The sequence below is a fragment of the Puma concolor genome, chromosome B4 (assembly GCF_028749965.1).
Source record: "Puma concolor isolate L17-30 chromosome B4, mPumCon1.1.hap2, whole genome shotgun sequence".
Classification (NCBI taxonomy): Eukaryota; Metazoa; Chordata; class Mammalia; order Carnivora; family Felidae; genus Puma; species Puma concolor.
Window position 1 is genome coordinate 30,698,269 of NC_141673.1, and position 21,898 is coordinate 30,720,166.

Consider the following 21,898-nt stretch of genomic DNA (forward strand, 5'->3'; position numbering starts at 1 on the left):
CCTCATATTCCTTTTTTTTTTTTCTTTCTACAGATTTACTGGAGTCACCAATTAGGTTGTGTTCCCAAGTCATTTCGCACATTTGCACACAGTGTTTGGGGTTGCTACTACAAGTAGCTACTATTTATCCATTGGCTGTACTTCATGTATTTAACTATCAGAGGGTAACTGTATTTCTAAATACTTGGGTCTGAAAATCTCTGCCTTTTAATTGGAGAGCTTAACCCATTTATATTTATGTAACTCTTCCTATGCTTAGTTTTAAGTCTACCATCTTACTCTGTGTTTTCTATTTGTCCCATTTGTTTATTTCTTTCTCCCTTTCTTTTGGATTGCTTATTTCTTAGTATCCCATGTTATCTCCTCTTTGGGCTTTTTAGCTTTACTCTTTGTCTTGGGTTTTTGTTTAGTGGTAACCTCTAGAAGTTACAGTCTACATCCTTAATATATCACAGTCTACTTTTGAATTAATTTGTGCAGTTTTATATATAATATTAGAACTTATAAAAGTTCTAATGTCAGAACTTAGAAAAATTTATCTCCAATTTCCCAATTCTTAACAGTTTTATATCTGTATATGGTATGAGCTCGCAATTCATTTCTTTTAAATAAGAAACAAAAAAGTCTTTATATTTGCCCTCATATACTTTTCCAGTGCTCTTTATTTTTTATTTTTATTTTTAAAAAAAAATTTTTTTTTTTCAACGTTTATTTATTTTTGGGACAGAGAGAGACAGAGCATGAACGGGGGAGGGGCAGAGAGAGAGAGGGAGACACAGAATCGGAAACAGGCTCCAGGCTCTGAGCCATCAGCCCAGAGCCTGATGCGGGGCTCGAACTCACGGACCGCGAGATTGTGACCTGGCTGAAGTCGGACGCTTAACCGACTGCGCCACCCAGGCGCCCCTTTTCCAGTGCTCTTTAAACTAGATCCAAGTTTCCACCTGGTATCATTTCCCTTCAACCTAAAAAACTTCAGGTACTATTTCTTGTAGTGTGGGTTTCCTGGTGATGAATTCTCTCTTTTTGTGTATCCATTTTGATTTACCTTATCTTATCTTATCTTGAGAGAGAGGGAGGGCACAAGTTAGGGAGAGAAATACTCTTAAGCAGGCTCCATGCCCAGTACAGAGCCTGATGTGGGACTTGATCTCAAAACTGTGAGATTATGACCTGAGCTGAAATCAAGAGTTGGACCCTCAACTGAGCCACCCAGGCACTCCTGTTTATCCTTTTTTCTTTTTTTTTAAATATGAAGTTTTATTCATATATGGAAACTAAACACTACAAAAAAGGGCAATCATGGGCCCTTTGGAATCAGACAAGAAACATGATAAAAATTTTTCCAAAAATTCTTATACAGTCATTTGTATGAGAAATAGCTATTTTTGATATGCCCTGTTTATCCTTTTTAAATGATATTTTTGCTGAGATGTAGAATTCTAATTTAGTGGATACTTTTTCTTTTAGGACTTAGGGGATGTCCTTTCATTGTCTTCTGCTTTGCATTTTTTCTTTTTTTTTTTTTCATGTGAAGGCAGCAGTTATTTTTATTGTTCTTCTCCTATATGTAATGCACCTTTTTTTTTTTTTATAGCAATCTGACTGTAATGAGCCTACCTATGGTTTTGTATATTTTTCTCATGGTTTCTGGAACTATGGGATATAAGGATTGATATTTTTATCACATTTGGTAAATTTTTGTTTATTCTTCATATATCTTTCTGCCCTCATTTCTTTCTCATCTTTTTCTGGGATTCCAAATTCACATATGTTGAATTTTGATATCATCCCATAGTTTTTTGAGGCTTTGCTTATTTTCTTAAATTTTTTTTCTCTTTGCGCTTCAGTGTGTATAGTTTCTATTGGCCTATCTTCAGCTTCCCTGGTGTTTCTGTTCCAGCAATGTCTAATCTACCATAAGCTTACCCATTTCTCTGATGAGATTCCTCATTTGTTTATTATGTCCATCATTTCCTTTAAATCCTAAACATATTTATAATAATTGTTTAAAGTTCTTGTCTGCTAATTCTAACATCTATGTCCTATCTAGGTCAAGATTCTCTGCTTCTTTGTATGTCTTGCAGTTTTTTAAAAATTGTGTGCCCACTTGTTGGGAGGAACACTGGGTGTTGTATGGAAACCAATTTGACAATAAATTTCATATTAAAAAAATAATAATAAAATAAAATTGTGTGCCCAAACATTGCTAAGTGTTTGAGAACATAAAGTACTCTCTCATCTCTAAAAAGTGTTGAGTTTTGTTCTGGTAAGCAGTTAACTCTTTGATGGCTCAACTAGATTCTCTTGAGGTTTGGATTTAGACTGTTTCAGAGTAGCCTTGACACTTGGGCTATAGTACTAGTGGCCTTTCTGGGGCTGCCACCAAATGTCTGAAGCATTCCACAAAATCTGCCCAGAACTTGAACATCTCTCAGTTCTATGTAACCTCTGGCATCTTTGTTCAGCTCATAGTCTCCAGTGGTTGTTCTCTGCCAAGCCTTTTTGCCCAGAGCATTAGCAGCTTTGTTTTTGACCAAACTCAAGGGGCCTCAGAGGCAGATTTTTTTTGGTTTCTGCTCTTCATAGCTCCTCTCACCCCCTGTCTTCAAACTTCCAGCCCTTTAGCCCAGTTCTGCATTCTGATTTTTGTTTCCTCTGCTCAGTTGGACTGCTGCTGTCTCCTTAGGCTCTATGTCTTTGTGCCATGGTTTGGAAAATACTCCCGGGTAGAAATCTGGGATAGGTTTGGTGTTCACCTGGTATGTGTTATCTGCCTCTCACGATTCACAACTGTGTGCTATCTCTTCTCCGGTGCCTGAAAACAGTTGCTTCATATATTTTGCCCAGTTGTATGATTGTCTATAGTAGGAGAATAAGTCTGATAACCATTAATCCCTCTGTCTAGAACTTCTGTCAAAGGAATTTATTGGAGCCTACCAAGCCAATTTCAGAATTCACATGGGTGAGTTAAATGTGTAAGAATAGCCAACAAAAAAAAAAATGACAACAAAGAGAATAAGAAGAAACTTGTCCAACCAACTGTCAGACCACAGTATAAAATTATAGAAATTAGGGGCACCTGACTGACTCAGTCGGTTGGGCATCTGACTCTTGATCTTGGCTCAAGTCATGATCTCCTGGTTTGTGAGTTCGAACCCTGTATTGGGCTCTGTGTTGGCAGTGTGGAGTCTGTTTGGGATTCTGTCACTCCCTCTGTCTGCCCGCCCCCCCTCCTTGTGCACATGCATGCGCTCTTTCTCTCTCCCTCTCTCTCTCTCAAAATAAATAAATAAATAAACTTAAATAAAATAAAATTATAGAAATTAAAATATGGTGATAATTGTATAATATTAGGAAAAAAAGGTCATAGAAAGACTAGAAGCATACCCATGTATGTTTTATGATAGATGATATTTCCAATCAGTGGGGAACTGGATGGACTGTTTAATATAAAGTTAAAACAACTGGATTTCTGTTTGGAAAAATATAAGTGGGATTTCTATTGCATACCATACATTTACCAAATTTGTAGATGAATTAAACAACTAAACATTAAAAATTGTTCAAGTGATACTGCTCTTCCTCCTGATATATGAGCAGTGTATTGAAATGAATGTAGAGGGTTAGCAGAGCAATTGTTTTTCCCTTTAGTATTTGAATTTTAAACATACACCGTGGACTTAAGTAATTAAAATTCTGTGTCTGTCTGTGCTTAGTACTTACCATAAGTTTGTTCTTGGAGCCTCAACCTATTCTCTGTGGCATAGAGATGGTGCCTATTCGTGTAGGAGGTGATGAATAACTAGCTATGTTCTTTGGAGTAGTGTCGTTTATGATGATACATTTTAATTCACAGAAATATTTTTAAGATATGCTGTCTATTGGAAAATATATTCATGCTTTTAAAATATAAATTAGTATAGTCTTTTTAGAAATCAATTTGCAAACTATATCAGATGTCTTTGGTGCAGTGACTTCACAACTGGAAATGTAATCTAAATACCCTTTTGTATGCAAAAGAAAAAGCTTTGAATTCAGAGGTATTGCTTTCAGTATAATTTATAATGGTGAGATATTGGAAAGAACCGATTTTCCAAATAAAGAAAACTATTTCAAAAAATTTATACTATTATGTAGCCATTAAAAGGAGAGTATATGCAAGTAATGACATGAAAATGTTCGTGTTGGGGTGGGGAGCAAAATTCAGAACTCTAGATTATAATATAAAAGATAAAGTACCTGTCATACGTACAATGGTTAAGTGTGATTTTGAGTGATGGCACTATGGACTGTTTTTTTACTTACTGTATTTTCCTTTTTTTAACATTAAATTTTTCTTTAATGACTAATGAAGAAAACATTGATCATTATATGTATATAATGTTATCTTTTTTTAGTGGCAAAGAAATTTTCTAATAGGTAAAATTATTATAGCCCTGTATTTTTTAAAATAATGTATATTCTTGGATAATGTGTGCTTTTTTATAGTGTCCTCAATCAAAAATAAGTAGAGGCTATTGAGCCAACTTGTCCAACATTATTGCTTTTCCAGGATTAATTTTTAGGAGAAAAGTCTACCTTTAATTTTCAGTTGTTGTAGCGTTACAAGTGATCTTTGACCATCTGAATTGCAAAGATTTTTCTTTGTAGTGGCAAGAGATATATACATATAATACATATATGTATGTGTGTATGTATGTATATAATCGACCTTACCATTTTAACCATTTTAAAACATACAGTTAGATGTCATTAGGCATATTCATGCTATGTAACAAACTGTAGCTTTTAAACAGCAGCTTTCATTTGCTCTAATATTAAGTTAGACCCAAATATCTTAAACAAATTTTTTAACTGTCTTAAATGTTTCCTAGGGACCTACTCCGTGCCATGCACGGTGTCTGGGGATGCAACAGTGAACAAGACAGACATGGTTTCTGTCTTCTTGGAGCTTACATGTGTTGGGGAAGTAAACAGAATGCTTGATTGCAAGGATGACCTAAGTATGAACCGGAGCTACTCTAAGACCACATGCTGAGGAACTAACCTACTGGGGGTCAGGGGGTGGCAGTCTGGAAGCCTTCCTGAGGAAGTGACACTGAGCAGAGACTTACAGGATGAGTAAAATCTTCTTATGTATTTTAAACTAGATAAAGAGTAGGGGGCAGCATTTGAGGCGCAGGGAACAGCACATGAGGAAATGCCCGAGGCAGGAGCAAGGACCTGAGAGAAGAGGGGTGTGTGCCAGGAAGAATAGGGTGATAAAGGGACCGGAGGGCAGACCCCAAGGACCTGGTAAGCAGTGGTAAGGATGCTAGGTACTGTGGTTTGAAGAGACAGGAACTGATGTGTGGAGTGTGGAGGTGTAGAGGAGGAAGAGGCACAAAGCATGACTCCTAGGCTTCTGGCCTGAGGGACTATTTGCTGAGAAACGGCACACTGGAGAAGCACAGTTTAGGGAGGAAGACGATGAGTTCAGATTTGGACAAGCTCAGAGTTGGAGGTGCCTGCAGGATATGCAAGAGGAGACGCCCAGTAGGCAGTTACACTTATGGGTGGAGATCCCAGGAGAGAAGTCTGGGCATATAAATGGTAAATGACCCAACAAATAATTAACATGTTTCATGGCATACTTAAATCTTTTTATATCTCTTTCATCTGCTTTCTGTCTCTCAGCAGCTGTAGGAATGAATCCTGTTACTGCAATTAACAGATGGGTTCTCTTCTGATGCTGACCAACTCTTAAAAAAGTATAAATGTTTTGCTTATTGCCTTGAACTTCACCTTCAGTGTGTAAACACAGAATCCCACCAAAGCAAACTCTGAGACTGCCAATATATTTTTTTAATGAGTCTATGAAAGTTTGGTTCTGAATGCAGTCCAAACACCCTCATTATACAAATAGAAAACAGTGGCCAGTGTGGTTTTGAATTTCACAGGGTTACATAGCCGGACAGTTGCAGAATTGGCCCTAGAATTCAGGACCGTGTACTGACTGGACAGTCTATTTCCACTACTTTTTACTGCTTCCCCCTCCTATTGAATAGCTGCTGGCTTCAAAGTCCAATTACTAATTATTTGTTTCTGAGTAGACATGGAACAGTGCCTACTCTGTTTGGTGTCAGAAGCCTGAGGGCTGGAAATGTTTTTTTTATAGAACATTTATTCCAATGATAAGAGATTTCCAAAGGAAGTTTTTGGTTTCTTATGAAAGCACTTTGAAACTTCTCATGGTTCATGGACCCCTTTGGCTCTCTAATATGTGAATAGCTCTATGGCTGTGCATATGGTAATACAATTTTACATACAGTTGCAGGAACTCCATAGATTCCAAGTTAAAGAACTCCTGTTATGCCACTGGGCTATTCTCAATGACCTGTGAACCAGTTTTTCTAGAAAGAAGTTCAGTAGTTTCCTGATTCTCTCAAATAAGTACCAGTATATTTAAGAGATTGAACAGTGGTTCAATTAACTTCCCAGATGCCTTACAGACAGTTCCTGTCTGATCATCTGCCAGTCACTATTGACTAATATAATGTCTATCTCTATGACACACTTTCTGGAAGTTTTAAAAGGTAGTCGAGTGGTGCTGAATTAGAGAGTTAGAAATCTGGTGATGTCTCAGTAGAAATTTTATATCCTCTTAACACTCTTAAAATTGATAACCCAGTTAGATGTTGCTTAAGCCCTGACAAAGGAAAGGACTGTCCTTTACTGACCGAAGTCAGGGCAAAGAGAAGCCTCTTTTATTGGTGCCAACCTATTTTTGATGTATCTAATTCAAAATAAAAGGAGAGAAGAGAAGATACAAACCACCAGCCTCACTTATAACCCTTCCCAAAGCAACCCCTCCCCACAAAACAAAACAAAACAAAACAAAACAAAACACATATATAGAGAACATATGCAGGCATTATAACGTGGTGTCCGGAGGAGGGGGACAGCCTTAATCTCCGGTCCCCCTTTGGTCATGTCGAGCTGGGGTAGAACACCCCCCACCCCACCCCCACCAGGTTCTTCCCCTCCTTTCCCTCCACTTATCTGACTTTTGCATCCCCTTCATTTCTTTAGTACCTAGAAGTTCTCCGGGGCTATAGCCCTTCCTGCTCAGGATGGATTTCTAGCCGGCCAAGATACCCCCTTTTCTTTATTCACAAGTTTCTTTAAAATCCTGTTGCTTCCGTGGAACTTCTGTTGACAAATTGGCACCTTTTTGTTTCAAACTCTTTTCTTAGCACTATCTAAAATGCTGCTGTGTGCCCTTCCTAGAGTGCAAACGTCATGAAGGTAGGGATCTTACCAGTCTCATTCACCACTGTATTCCAGTTACCCAGGACAGGGCCCATTGCCTGGTTTTGGAGGTATAAAATATTTGAATCAATGAATATGTTCCCCCATAAACTCCCCAAGGACACTGACAATGTATGGCAGCAGAGGCCAGTTTTTATTAAAGGATAGTCTAGTGGTTAGCCTGTCAGGTAGAGCCCGGTCACCTGGTCTCCTAAGAGCACTGCCTCATGGTTTCCCTCCACTTTAGAACTTTCTGTGGTTACCCAGAAGCCACACTGAACTTCTGTGCTCTAAATAATTTAGCCAGTTGAAGAAAGTTGCCTTTCTGTCAGGGACTTAAGCAGAGTGACTGAGAGGTTTGGCTGTGGAACCGGACTGCCTGGTTCAAATCTTCCTGCTGTGTGACTCTGGCAGTTTACCAATCCCTTTATGTGCCTTGGTTTATTCACCTGTGATATGAGGCGACCAGTAGCACCTGTTTAGTAGGATTATTTTGAGGATTAAACAAGTTGTTATAGGTAATATGTTAAGAACCATTCTCGGACATGTGTGCTCAATAAATGTAGGCAGGATAATGATGATAATGGAGGTGGTGGTATTTGGCCAATAGCGTCGAAGTTGAGTATTTTTATACTTTGTTTTTAATTTGATCACTTCATCTTTATATTAAACATTTCTTTTGTCATGGCTTTCTTAAAATGTAAGGATCAAGTGATCTCTTAGAAATACTTATTTAAAATACTCACATTAAGTGATTTCTAAAAGATAACTTGTTGGGGCACCTGTGTGACTCAGGGGGTTAAACGTCTGACTCTCGATTTCAGCTCAGGTCACGATCTCACAGTTCATGGGATCAAGCCCCATGTTGGGCTTTGTGCTGACAGTGCAGAGCCTGCTTAGGATATTCTCTCTCTCTCCTTCTCTCTCCCCCTCCCCCACTAATGCTCTCACTCTCTTTCTCTCTCAAAATAAATAAACGTTAAAAAAAGATAACATTAAGAAACAGTTTGAGGGGCGCCTGGGTGGCTCAGTCGGTTAAGCGGCAGACTTAGCTCAGGTCACGATCTTGCCGTTGTGAGTTCGAGCCCCGCGTCGGGTTCTGTATGGACAGCTCAGAGCCTGGAGCCTGTTTCAGATTCTGTGTCTCCCTCTCTCTGACCCTCCCCTGTTCATGCTCTGTCTCTCCCTCTCTCAAAAATAAATAAAACGTTAAAAAAAAAAAAAAAAGAAACAGTTTGATTCTATGTATTAGTTGCATTACTATGTATTATTATATTTTCATAAGGATACTGAGCAGGTTTTTCTTCCCCAGTCTGTATAACATATGCTTCATCTACTTGAAGCCTTTCTATGATACTGTCCTTCATATGTTAATCTTTCTCACATATTTTCTGGAGGAAAAGATTAATAACATACTATGTTATTATAAAATCAAACAGAACTACCCAGCTCAGAAGACATTTTCTTACAAAGTTACTTGCCCGAATTTAAAAGATTATTTCACAAAGAACTTAATTATGTTCCTATGTCCCTCTTTTTATATGGTAAATCCATAAATGACAGATTCAAAGTTTCTGTCAGGAAGAATTTTTAGGTTAGCCTTAAGAACAGAGAGGGAGGAGAGGAGTGAGAGAACACGAAACACCCCCTTCAATTATAATCCACACCCTTAACTGATGACCTTTATAGTAATCTGGGCATAGAGGGAAAGTACAAATAAAATGAAACATAATTGGTCTATGACCTAAGTCTGTCCTTTTTTGTTGTTATTACTAAAATATTAATAATAAAAAACTATTCATAGTTTCCCAATGGTCTAAAAATTTTCAGGTTTTTTTTTCTTGGTCTTCTACTCTTCTGTTTTTCTCCTACCACTTAGGGGAAAAAGAACGAACTTTGGAAAGATTCTTAAAGGAAGAGAGTGCATAAAAACAGTAGATGAAATGTCTGAGAATGCACTCATTTGTTTTTAATGGGACATGTGGATGATAGGTGTGTCCATGAATCAGGACCTTCAGTTCTGTATAAATGAGCTATCCACTGGAGATTTAGGGCCTCCCAAGGTCCAGGAAACTACAGGCTTGGGGAGTTGATGCTTTTGTTGGTAGTATCATTCAATTTTAATTCTCAACATGCCAATCTGTTTCTTCTGAAGAGCTTCAGTACAGGGTTAGTGGGATGAATAGTAAAGGCTCTCTTAGGTCACATGGATAATACCAGAAAATGACAAAAATAGAAGAAAGAGACAAAAAATACTTATGGGCCACTTGGGTGGCTCAGTTGGTTGAGCGTCTGACTTTGACTCAGGTCGTGATCTCGGGTTCGAGCTTCTCATCGGGCTCTATGCTGACTCAGAGCCTGGAGCCTGCTTCAGCTTCTGTGTCTCCTTCTCTCTCCCTGCCCCTCCCCCACTCTCTCTCTCTCTCTCTCTCTCTCTCTTTCTCTCTCTCTCTCTCTCTCTTTCTCTCTCTCAAAAATAAATATTTTTTGAAAAAAGAATACTTACAAAAACAACAACAACAAGGTACTTGGCTTAGGAGGAGGGCAAAGTTGAATCAAAGACCTAGAACAAGTGCTATAAAACTAAATCATTTAAATAAAGTAAGAAAAGGAAAAAAGAAAATTGGCTGGTCTATATAGTATATTTTGATTTTTTTTAACGGTCTATCATTGTGCTTATAATTTGTTATGCTTATTTTTAGTTGGAGAGATGGTTGTAGGATATGACTTTGCTGCATGGTGTGCTAGCAGTGGTCTCTGGTATTTAATACATGTACAGCCTGACGTGTGTGTGGGGGAGTGTGTGTGTGTGTGTGTGTGTGTGTGTGTGTGTGTATAGGGGGTGGGGGTGATTGTCAGGAGCCTTTCACAAAGATAATCTTCTTGTGCTTTCTAGATTTTCACCTGATGGAAGGCTAATTGTATCATGTAGTGAAGATAAAACTATTAAAATTTGGGATACCACAAATAAGCAGTGTGTTAATAACTTCTCAGATTCTGTAGGGTAAGTCCATTCTCTTTGGGCATTTATGTGGTTACATGGGTTAGTTTGCTAAAGAGGCATTTAATTATTAAGTTCAAATAAAGAAATAAAGGTGAAGAAATCAAAATATTAGACTATCTTATTCTTTCCTTCTAGGTTTGCAAATTTTGTGGGTTTTAACCCTACTGGTACATGCATAGCTTCAGCAGGTTCTGATCATACCGTGAAAATCTGGGATATAAGAGTAAACAAATTGCTCCAGCATTATCAAGGTAACAGTTTCCATGACAACAGAGTCCAGGTGCTGCCTGGCCTACTCCAGGAAACTCTTAAACCCGCAGCCTATGCTTCTCAGTGGGGTGTGGCTCTCTCAGACAGGGTCACGGGCTGCCTTTGATTTGACTAGAGGACAATTAGTTGCATCAACAGTGTGGTCTGAGAAGCTGGCGTGGATGTCAGAGTGGAGAGAGAGGTGGAGCGACCTTAAAAATGATGCCAGGGCAGTTAAAAAAGAAGTTACTGAAGGCTGTTCACACGTTGGTTGTCTGCATTACATGAGAGGTCGGGGGTAGAATTGGACTCTGAATTCTGAGTCAGAAGGAGTTCTAGGAGCACAAATAGGTGTTATAATTGGTAGAAAACAACATCCTGCCATGGCTGTGCATTGAAGCTAGAAGAGAAATGAATTGATTTCTTGTTTCTTTTTTATTGGATTTCCATTAAATCCACATTTTCCTTTTAAAATAAGTATACTTACCACGTGGCATATACTGTGTTAAATCCTTACAACAGCCCTCAGGAGTATTATTAATATTGTCCCCATTTTAAAGATAAGGAAATTAAGGGTTAAGGAGGGTAAGTAACGTGCTAAAATAATTGATGGAACTAGCTTGGGGCCTTCTGTTTACAAAGTACTCAGAAGAACAGCCTTCTGATGGCTGTGTCGTACTGCCTCCTGTTGGAAGGATGGTGTCCAGAAATGAATTCTCGGACAAGCTGGCAAGACCATGTGCTCCTACAAATATACTTCCATACTCTTCATTCCTGAGCCTCAAGCCACTAATTGGCTATGAAATTTCATTTAAGGCTAGGTTGTATATCTTATGTGAGCTGGTGTTGATCAATTGTTGGCTACGTTATATGGGTAATGTATCTGAAGAGTTTAGAGTTACATGGTTAATGAGATCATCTTTCCATGTCACACTTTCACTTTTAAAGCTATTCTGTCTCATTAGCTGGAAGTTTAAGCTGTACGATGGCAAACTACTTACTTGTTTTAGTGAGCTACATGGAATTTTGGTGTTGTGGAGACATTGTCTCTGATTGATTGTTGTTTCCAGCCCAATATTGCTAATAGGGCAAGAGAACATCTTTAGAATTGACAATTGTTCTCTGAACGTTTTGCTTTTGTTTTCTATAAATCAGTTCACAGCGGTGGAGTTAATTGTGTATCATTCCATCCTTCGGGTAACTATCTCATCACTGCGTCTTCAGATGGCACACTTAAGATTCTGGATCTCTTAGAAGGAAGACTTATATACACACTTCAAGGACATACGGTATTTGACACTAAGATTTGTGCTTTTTAAATTATGTATATTTTAAAGTGTTGATCGATTTTATATGTCTTTATTATCTTTCCAAGTGTGGCACACATTGCTGGTATCACAAAAAATGTTTGCTTTCAGGACTTGGTTTTTATCCACTGGAAGCAACTCTTAGAAATATTATTTATTGTAATTCTTGTCAAAATCAGTGTGTCTTTCAATGGCTGTGAAATTAATCCCCCACTGCTGTCTTCCTCAGTATGTAGCATAGGTTTGACTGGTCAAATGGCGGTGAATAAGCCTTTTCCTTACTCTGGTCTTTCCCCTCATGTGGAGGCTGTTCCACAGCTCTGACACTGAGCCTCTCACACCCTCTCCCTCCTCGTCACTAATCTCACTGGTGAGTTTAGAAGGAGAAATTCCATGAGTAGAGCCCAGTGCCTTCTACTCTTGGGAGTCTGTCTTCATTGTTTTTCTCTGCTATTTCTTGTGGGCAGGCCTGCCCTTGTCCGGTCTTGCCTATGACTGGGTACTCAAATCTGACTCATACTGGGATTCAGTTCTAGAAAGCCCATTTACCCACAGATAAAGAGCCACATTTTCTCTTTAAAGCCCTTACCAGTAAGAAAGATGATATTCCTGTGTCTTATTTTTCAATTGATTTAGAATCCTGTGGGGAAGAGGCTCGCTATTTATTGAGCCTGTTCAGTGATACACGCGCGTGCGCACACACACACACTCACCAGCATATAATGCACTAAATAAAAACTCTACTTAAGTGTATAAAGTATTCCTCCTTTCTGGGTAAATATACAAACTTCTCTAAGTTTTTTTAGAATGCATCCTGCATTCTCTCTTTTTTTTTAAAGATGTCCTAGGTACTTCCTTTTAACCAATTATAAGCTGTTTATCTCCAGAAATAGAATAGGCTTTGTGGTCTAGGGGAGAAGGACTTCTTTCTGCTTTCATGTATCCTGCCTGGCTTCCTGCTTTGCTTTATCATTTGTCCTGCAGCTGTGTTAGAGCAAATCCGAAATAGACACTAACCAGCTCAGATATATGTGTATCCATGGATTTAGGTTGAAGAAATAACCAATTCGAAGTGGTCAAGGATCAAAATATCCATGGAAGAAGTACAGAATAATAGAAAAAAAGATAAGCAAAATATTTTAGGAGGAAAACACTACACACGATGGAATTTTTCAGTCTAAAGATATTTATGAGGCTATAATAACCTAAGTCTGTGTGATGATCTACTTGAAAAATACAAGATGGTTTCCCCAAATTTTTCTTATATAGAAAAAAGCATTAGTATCTTCTGTTAGTTTTTAATGTCCTTGGACATCTTGTGACTTCTCCAACTCCAGAGTCCTGGCTTAATTTCAGGTTCTCACTACCTCTCACCTAGGTAATTGCAGTAATTTCTTAACTGGCTCCAACCATTCATTCTCAGTCCAATTCATCATTCTCACAATTGTGACCTCAGTGTTCAACAGTCACAGCTCTCTCCTGTGTCCTGCTGGCAAAACTTTCAGTGACTCACTATTGCCCATGTGAAGAGAGAACTCAGTGAAGCCTGTTGTGGTCAGGAAGGGGCTTTGTTCGTCTTCCCTACAGACTTGTCATTTGGTTTCTGCCAGTGATTTGTTATTCTGAGTAAAGAGTCCAAAGCCAGAAAGTCTTTTTTTTTTTTTTTTTAATTTTTATTTATTTATTTTTTAAAAGAGAGAGAGACAGAGAGAGACAGAGAGACAGGCAGCGATTCTCCCAAGCAGGCCCTGTGCTGTCTGCACAGAGCCCGATGTGGGGCTCGAACTCACGAACCATGAGATCAGGACCTGAGCTGAAATCAAGAGTTGGAGACTTAACCACAGAGACATTCTTGTTAACTTACACATGTACAAGCTTTTCTTTAAAGGGAAAAACGTGTATTGCATATTTTTATTAGTATTGCTTTGTAAATCTAGTATCATTTATATGTGTTCAAATATAATTGGGTTGGTGCTTTGCAATCTTTACTCTGCCTACATTATTTGCCAACAACTGGATATGTTCTATCAGACTTATTGCATAAATAGTCTATATAGAATAGGATGAAAAATGAATAGTCTTCCTGGACATAAGAAAACAATACCAAGTTCTTAAAAAAAAAAAATCTCCCTTTATTTTTTTAGGGACCTGTCTTTACTGTTTCATTTTCAAAAGGTGGAGACCTATTTAGCTCCGGAGGTGCAGATGCACAGGTTTGTAAATCTTTCAGCTCCTTCTCTGATTTGGTTAGGGAAAAGGAATCCAAGACCTCAGCTAAGGTTTTTACAATCAGCTCTTTTGTATATGTTAAGAGGATTATCAATGAGTTTATATTTTAACTTAATGCCAGGAAGTCTGCTGTCTCCCAGGTGAAATAGTGCCAGTTCTGATACTTTCTGGAACTCAAACAGCAGCTCATCTGGACACTTAACTATATGTGTAACTCACTGAATTGCCAATACTGGTGTGGCACTTCCATTTGAACTCTGCCTCATCTTTTATCTCTACATCTTGTTCTTCAAATGTTAAGCTCCTCAGAGGATGGTAAATATAAATTGTTAATGTAGCAAATTTGCATTTTTGCCTATGTATGACCCAAAGTCATACATATGACTTTGGGTCATACATAGGCAGATTTATTGAATAAGGTGGACTATCAAGCCAAAAACATGATTTTGAACTTTGAAAAAATAAAAGGGAATTTTAAAATAGTAAGTTGTTTCTTAGTATGAATTTTAAATTGGGCATGAGGGCAATTCCAAGTGCTAAATCTTTCCCTTCCACACTTGACAAATAGTATTGAAAAAAAATAGCATTGTTGAAATATACATCTAGCTGTCCTATTATAAGGGACAATTATGTATATTGGTTTTTGTAAAAATAAAAATCAGTTCTGGTGCTTTCACATGCAAGTGGATAACTGCCAACATACTAATTTTTTAAAGGTCTTATTATGGAGGACTAATTTTGATGGCTTGAATTGTAAAGACATTATTAAAAGAAATCTCAAAAGATTACATTTTGATTCATCACCACATCTTGTTGATATATACCCAAGAACACCACATCCCCATGAAGGAAAAATTGAGACTGTTGAAGTGAGTACTTTGCCCATATTTGTTCTACTGTTTGTAAGTGTACATTTTGGGGCTATTGGTCAACTAGACTTCATTCTGTAAAACGTTAGTTAGGCCTTAAAACATCACTTTGAGAAACAATTATGTTGACTGATACAATAACACTATAAATAGTGATAGTGTGTACTACTGCTGAAGCCTCTTGTATTTGCTTCTTGAAGGCCTAGAAATAAAGCTTAAAAATTGTGTCAATAATAGTAGGAAATGAGAAATCAAACGTAAGGCCGGTGACCCTGAAGCCTGACTTAACTTTGTATTCCTGTGTGTTTAGGAAGAGTATGTAATGGCTGTCGTAAGAACAGGGCTGAAGGGCAAGAATGTTTATAACAGTCATTGAAATAGGTATCGTGAAGCCTTTTAATGGCAAAAAGAAAAAAATCTCGTGGACAGTAAGAAGAGATGTAGGCATTAAACCTGATAGTTGAGACCATTTTACTATTTGCCTGCATATATTTTAAAATATTTAATTATCTATGTAGCTGTAGGTTTTGCTTCACAAGTTCCCTCAGGTCCTATAGATTTAAATGTTCTATTCTTTTCAAAGACAAAATTCATCTTTTCTGGATACTTGGCTGGTATTAGTGTGTTTCTTTCCATTTTGCATGATTATTCGTAAGTCCCTTTCTCTTCCAAGAACTGATATCAGAAATCATTATTACCTATTTATCTGAATTGGTTTTTCATCACTGACAGAGCCTTGCTTTGCTTTTCGAGTAGCTGTTTTGAGTTCTTAACATGTACTCCTGAGTGACGGTTTAGTCACCAGCACTGTTTACACGGTGGTCCCGTACTCCCTTCCACGGAAGGTCCCTGCATTTCCACCCCAGTCAGCTCTTTGATTCTTGGGTTTTGGTACCCTCAGTCCTTAAAAGTTAACTTTTTTGGATTCTTTTCTAGATTTTGTTTAACCACATGTGGGGATTTCTGTCGTCATTTTTTCTTGCTGGTGTCTATTTTCAGTTTTTTTGCTACAATTTTTGTCCTTTCTACCTTCTGGCCATCTTTCCAGTTCTTCTAAACAAAGTATTTAGTACCTCTTTGTGCCATTATTAGATCATCATTATTACTGTATCATTTTTTTTACTTGTTTGAAAGAAGTAATGTAATATAATTTGTGGTTCGTCACATTTTGTTTTCAGCGTCTGCCGTGATAGATGTAGCTGTCGATTCCCTGTGATCGCATATATTCACCTAAAATGTTTGGGAGACATATTTTAGGTTAAGTTCTCTTTTCTTGTTTTACCCCCAGCTGGTTTTGTTGACTCATGGTGTGTTTTATTCTGGCATGTCTGGGGCTTGGCCGGGCTTGGTCCTCTGTGCTGCCGCTGCCCTGTCATCCACTCAGCCACCTTCCCAGGGTGGCGCGGGTAGAGCTGCCGGCTGAGGAATGGGGACCCGGGCTCCCCATTCAGGGATCTCTCCGTGACACCACGCCACCCCCGCCTTAGAGAGCCAAGCCATTGTCCCTGTGGTTTCCCGCCAGCCCCGGCCCACTTAAGAGTTCTGGACTTTCTCTAAAATGTCAACAAGTTGTCTGAGAAGCGCTGCTCTGACGCAGCAGCCAGAAAGCAGTAGTGGTGGCGGGGTTCCTTTGTTTGGCGAGGTCAGGGTGACCCGGGCCATGCAGAGCCACCCTCAACCATGCTTTTCACATGCACACTTGAAAAATCTATTCAAAACCATCTTTTCATCCTGGAATTAGAGTTCACTTATACTAAACAGAAAAGTGAGCACTGTGACTGAATTGTTTGTGTCCTAAAGAATGTCAGCCTCCGTGTACCCAGTTTCAATTACCTGTAAGCACTCACGGTTGCATAAATTAAGTACACGGTATGAATGTTCATCTGCAAAACATCTTCATTTCATGTGACATGGAATGCCACAGAAGTGATAGGACGCTGCCTGTGAACAACCAACTGTTTGCTTTTTGTTTTTTTCCCTTAAAAAGCTCTTATGATAAAGCAAAGGTGTAAAGTGTTCTGGACAGAGGACATCTTTAATATTACAAACAAATGTTAAATATCAAATTTTTTTGAAGGCTCCAAGTTAATGTCTGGGGATCCCTCATAGAACCAAAAGACTGTTAGTTTAAAAATATCACCTTGAATGAAAGAGTTTGAATCGTAATAGACGTTGTATTGTGTCTATTCATGATTAGTAAGTTTTACTTTGAACTACTAAATTTGGGGGGCTCATTTCTTTTCAAAGGTTTAGGCAGGTTACATACGCTACTTTGGAAATATTTGAAAATTAGAAAACTTTTCTCTTTTTTTGAGGTAAAGATTCATGATTAACAGGATAAAGAGATGTGGAAAAAATGGCTCCTAAGTGATCTAATTAATTTTCCTAACTTGCTCTTTCTACAGTAACCGTGAGGATTCCATTTCTGAGTCTGAAGCATCATAGTATTCCCATGATTTATGTTTTTTATGTGTCTTCTGTGAGGTTCATTTGAATGGCATAACCTCAGTCTTCTGGGTGAAATCGTGCAGCCTTTTGCAAAAGCCCCTATTTGCCAGCTCTGTGTGCCTCACTTGTTAGAAGGTGGGGCGTCCTGCAGAGTCTTAGACCTTGGGGACCAGCTGACTAAATATGGAAACTGCTAATCCTTCCATGAATAGAGAGGGTGATCACAGATTACTTTTAGAATAAATGAGAGAAGGCCGCATGAAAGAAGGCATGAAACACGCAATCCTAGCTTTAGCTATGTGAGACAGACCCCTCCTGTGTCCTTTCCAGTAACCTAACTGCACATCCTTTGTAGCACTCCTGGCCTAGGCACACCATCTTCTTTTTTTTAATACATATTTTTAAATTTTATTTTTAAGTAATCTCTAAACCCAGTGTAGGGCTCGAACCTACAACCTGAAGTCAAGAGTTGAATGCTATATGGACTGAGCCAGACAGGCACCCCCTACGTACTCCCATCTTAAATAAAAACATGAGGACAGCTTTTTTTCTCATTTTGGTGGGAAAGAAGGCAAATTTGAAAACTAGGTAACTTAACTCTGACCACGCTGTGCTATGGCACGTCATTAATTCGTGCTGGCTTTATCTTCTTCAAACTGGTATGAGCCGAATCACACAGTTCTGCCCCCAGGCAGAATCAAACTTACCTTCTTGAGTGGGAACTTAGTGTATGTGCAGTACCCTAGACTTTTGCATATTTTAATGGGAAGACAATAAATCCATCCTAAGGGCAACAGGCATCAAAATAGTTATGCTAGGAGAATTACAGAATATTACTGGAGGGGAGTATGGTTAGTTAGCTAAAAAAAAATTATCAATAAAATAATTGTTCTGGTGGCTTTTAATTTTATAATGGCCATTTGAGATGAATTTGATCTATAAATTGCACAGGAAATTCTGTGTGATATTTAACAGGTAGGAAAAATTCCTTTAACTTAACCAAACATCTATGTAATAGTATTTTGTGATAGTCTTCCCATGATTCATTGTTGAAAATTGATCAATTAAAAACATTTTTTTAATGTTTATGTAGAGAGAGAGAGAGAGAGAGGAGAGAGTGTGTGTGTGTGTGTGTGCGCACATGCGTGCACGTGTGCAAGTCGGGGAGGGGCAGAGAGAGAGACACAGCATCTGAAGCAGGTTCCAGGCTCTGAGCTGTCTAAACAGAGCCTGATGCGGGGCTCGAACTTATGAACTGTGAGATCATGACCTGAGCCAAAAGTCAGCCACTTAACCAACTGAACCATTCAGGCACTCCTGAGAATGGATCAATTTAAGTCTTCAAGTCTGAGACTGGGTTTTTATTTTAATCTTCTCCGAAGGTTGAAAACATAATTTCAGGTAAAAAATGACCACTTCTCTGCAAATTGTATATTTTATTTCTAGCCATGGCACATACTTATATTGTTTTGGGCCTCCATAAATGTTCTTCAGAGATTACATAATAATAATATTAGTAGTAATAATAATAATATTGAATACATACAAAGCTATTCTAATTGGCTTCTAAAAATTGTCATTAAATCTTCCTTAAAATGCTACAAAGTGCTATTTTTATTCCTTGAGAAATCGAGGCACATGTAAGTTAAAGCTTAAAGTCAGGAAGTGGCCATACTAGCATTTCAACCCAGGTGCACTGGTTCTGTTTTGTGCTTTTATCCATTTTGATGGAATGCTTCAAAATAATCAAAATTAAATTTTATTCTGTTAATAGAGAATGATTATGTGCTGGACATTGTACTAGCTTTAGAGGGTGCAACAAAGAACAAGACAGGCGTGCGTATTCCTTGCCCTTCAGAATTTGTTAGTAGCAGTCCTCGTGCTCCTCACAGAGCCCCAGAGTGGGTGGTGCGTGTGAGGGTTTCTTTATGCACGAACCCCTCCGTGACGTGCCCTTGTTCAGTGATGGAACACTCAGCCCTCAAAACGCAGCCCACTCCATTTCAAGGTGAGCACAGTTATTACAGGGTCCTTACCTTTAATAAGGATGGAGAGCTAGAACATACTGTTAATATTCCTGGAGATTAGCTAGCACAGAACCAGCCCCTCCACATATTCTCTTTTTGAGAAGACTGTAAGGCTTTACTTAAAGAACGTCCTGCTCCATTTTAATGTATGTGTCAGCAACTTGTTAGCTCCATCAGGAGTTCTCCAACTTGTAGAAAGCAGCTCAAGGATTTCCCCACGAGAGAGGCTATTTCCATGGGATTTAGATTTTTTGAACAGTTCCAATTTCAGATGGTAAAACCAGATTGTATTTTTCGTACGTAATTGATTTCATGTGTACACTAGGTGGCAGTAGATAAAAGAGAATAAAATGTCTGCAGGCAATCTCTCCGGTGGCCTGGCTAGGCTGAGACTGGAAGGAAGGTGACTGATCCTCATGTTTCTTATCTCGGCCCCCAGTGTGGACTCAGAGCTGATAGGAGGGGGCTGTGTTTTCTGCTGTCTGGAGCAGTCAGAAAGAAACCAAGGTGCTGGCAGGCTGGGCCGATAGGCCCTCGTCTGCATCCTTCGCTGTGCTAACCCTTCTCTGTGGTGTGGGCATTCTGGGGCCTGCGCCTCTGACGCAGGTGGCTGGGTAATTATAAAAGCCTCTTAATGTTTCCCAAACTACAGCTTTACCCATCAAACGTGATAAGTGCTTTTAAAATCATTCAGCTCCTCTTCCGCTGGTCTCAGCCCTGATCACCCCAGTCCCGGGCTGTCGCAATGGTGTCCTCACTGTTACCCTACATGCCTCTGTCCGATCCGTCTTGCTAAAGTATGTGGTGGGCCCCATCTTTTCTGTGCCTTCCCCAGTTCCCTCACCTGTCACAATTTGCCCCTTGCAACCTCTCCTGTTACTACCCTGTGCAAAGGTACCACATCAGCATTCTGCCTCTGTGCTCAGGAATGCTCTTGACCTCCTCTATGTCTCTCGGCTTTTGTTTTCCAAACCTTTCTTTCAAAGATCCATCTTAAGCCCTTCCTGTGTTTTCTCCATGGGGGAGATTTTCTCACGAAGTCAACAGTTTCTTCTTTGAGGTTCTTATATACCCACTGCTGGGACCATTCATTTGATACAAAGTTCTGCTATCTGTGTTTCCCTTGGCTAACCAACTTGTATTCACGATCTTTAATAAATAATTGATGATGATGTGGTTTTATTTTTATTTTTTTCTTTCATCTTCTAGAATTCTGAAGTGACCTTCCTCAGAAATAATAGCCAATCTAGTTAGCCAATCTTGCTTTTCTTTTTCATTTACTATATATATTTGAATCTATAATTAGATGTTATTTACTTTTAGATGGTTTTAAACTTTATGCAAATGAAGTCATACTGAGTATATTTCTCTATAAGCGCTTTTACGCTTAACGTTAAAATCCTGAGAATCCTACATACAGATTCTGAATTCATTCATACATTCATTCATTCATTTATTCATTCATTCACATGTTGTTACATATTGTATTTTACTCATCTTCACGGCTGGGTAGGATCCCAATGAATTTAGCACAGTAGTAATTCGCACGATTTATGTGTCTTTTCCACTGTGGATGAATATTTGGGGGCCTTTGGTTGTGTGGTTTTTTTTCCACCATTGTAAACAGTGCTGCCATAAACAAGGTTGGCATCACTGAGCTTTCTCATTTTTTGGAGCCTAATAGATGTTCAGTGGTATTTCGCTTTAATCTGTGTTAATTACTAATAATGTTTCTGAAAATCTCTCAATATGCTGGTCAACTGTTAGGTTTTCTCTTCCATAATTTTTTCTTGGGATCACTGTCTTTCACATTAATTTGTAGATGTGCAAGAAAAACCTACTTTTTCAGTTTCAGACATCATAATCTATCCTCCTTTTCCATGTTCTAATGGTTAACTTTGTGGTGTCCATTGTTAAAAAGAAATTTTTGGGTTTGATGTAATCAGATGCAAGAGGTTTTTAAAAATTGGTTGTTATATATATATATATATATATATATATATATATTTTTTTTTTTTTTTTTTTTTTTTAGAGAGAGAGAGAGAGAGGGAGAATGAGAGAGAATCTTAAGCAGGTCCCACACTCAGCCTGGAGCCCAACGTGAGGCTCAATCCCACGACCCTGGGATCATGACCTGAGCCTAGACCAAGAGTCAGACACTCAACTGACTGAACTACCCAGGCTCCCCTAGTTAGGTCTTTTAAAATATATTTTACATTAGTTTTATTATTTTTCCCACACAAACCGTTGTGTGTTTATTCTGATGTATTTACATTTTTATGGTATCGTAAATGATATCTTTTTATTCTTTTTAAAAGTTGTTTAATGTCCAATGTGGGGCTTGAACTCACCACCCTGAGATCAAGAGTCACCTGATCTACTTACTGAGCAGCCAGGCACCCCATAAATTTACATTTTCTGACTGTGTGTTGAAGTACAGACGTGCACTTGATTGTGTGTATCAATTTTGGA

At 38.6% G+C, this 21,898-nt stretch overlaps 1 protein-coding gene across 5 annotated transcripts in view; it reads left to right on the top strand.

Moving 5' to 3' along the window:
• The window catches only part of POC1B (POC1 centriolar protein B), a 97,930-nt gene that overhangs the window by 34,400 nt on the left and 41,632 nt on the right, over positions 1-21,898 (top strand). For all 5 annotated transcript variants that reach the window (XM_025926761.2, XM_025926763.2, XM_086712686.1 and 2 more), the window contains 5 exons: positions 10,190-10,297; positions 10,433-10,548; positions 11,702-11,835; positions 13,998-14,066; positions 14,799-14,951. In XM_025926761.2, the coding sequence (XP_025782546.1) occupies positions 10,190-10,297; positions 10,433-10,548; positions 11,702-11,835; positions 13,998-14,066; positions 14,799-14,951 (580 nt within the window). The remainder of the gene's footprint in view (positions 1-10,189; positions 10,298-10,432; positions 10,549-11,701; positions 11,836-13,997; positions 14,067-14,798; positions 14,952-21,898) is intronic.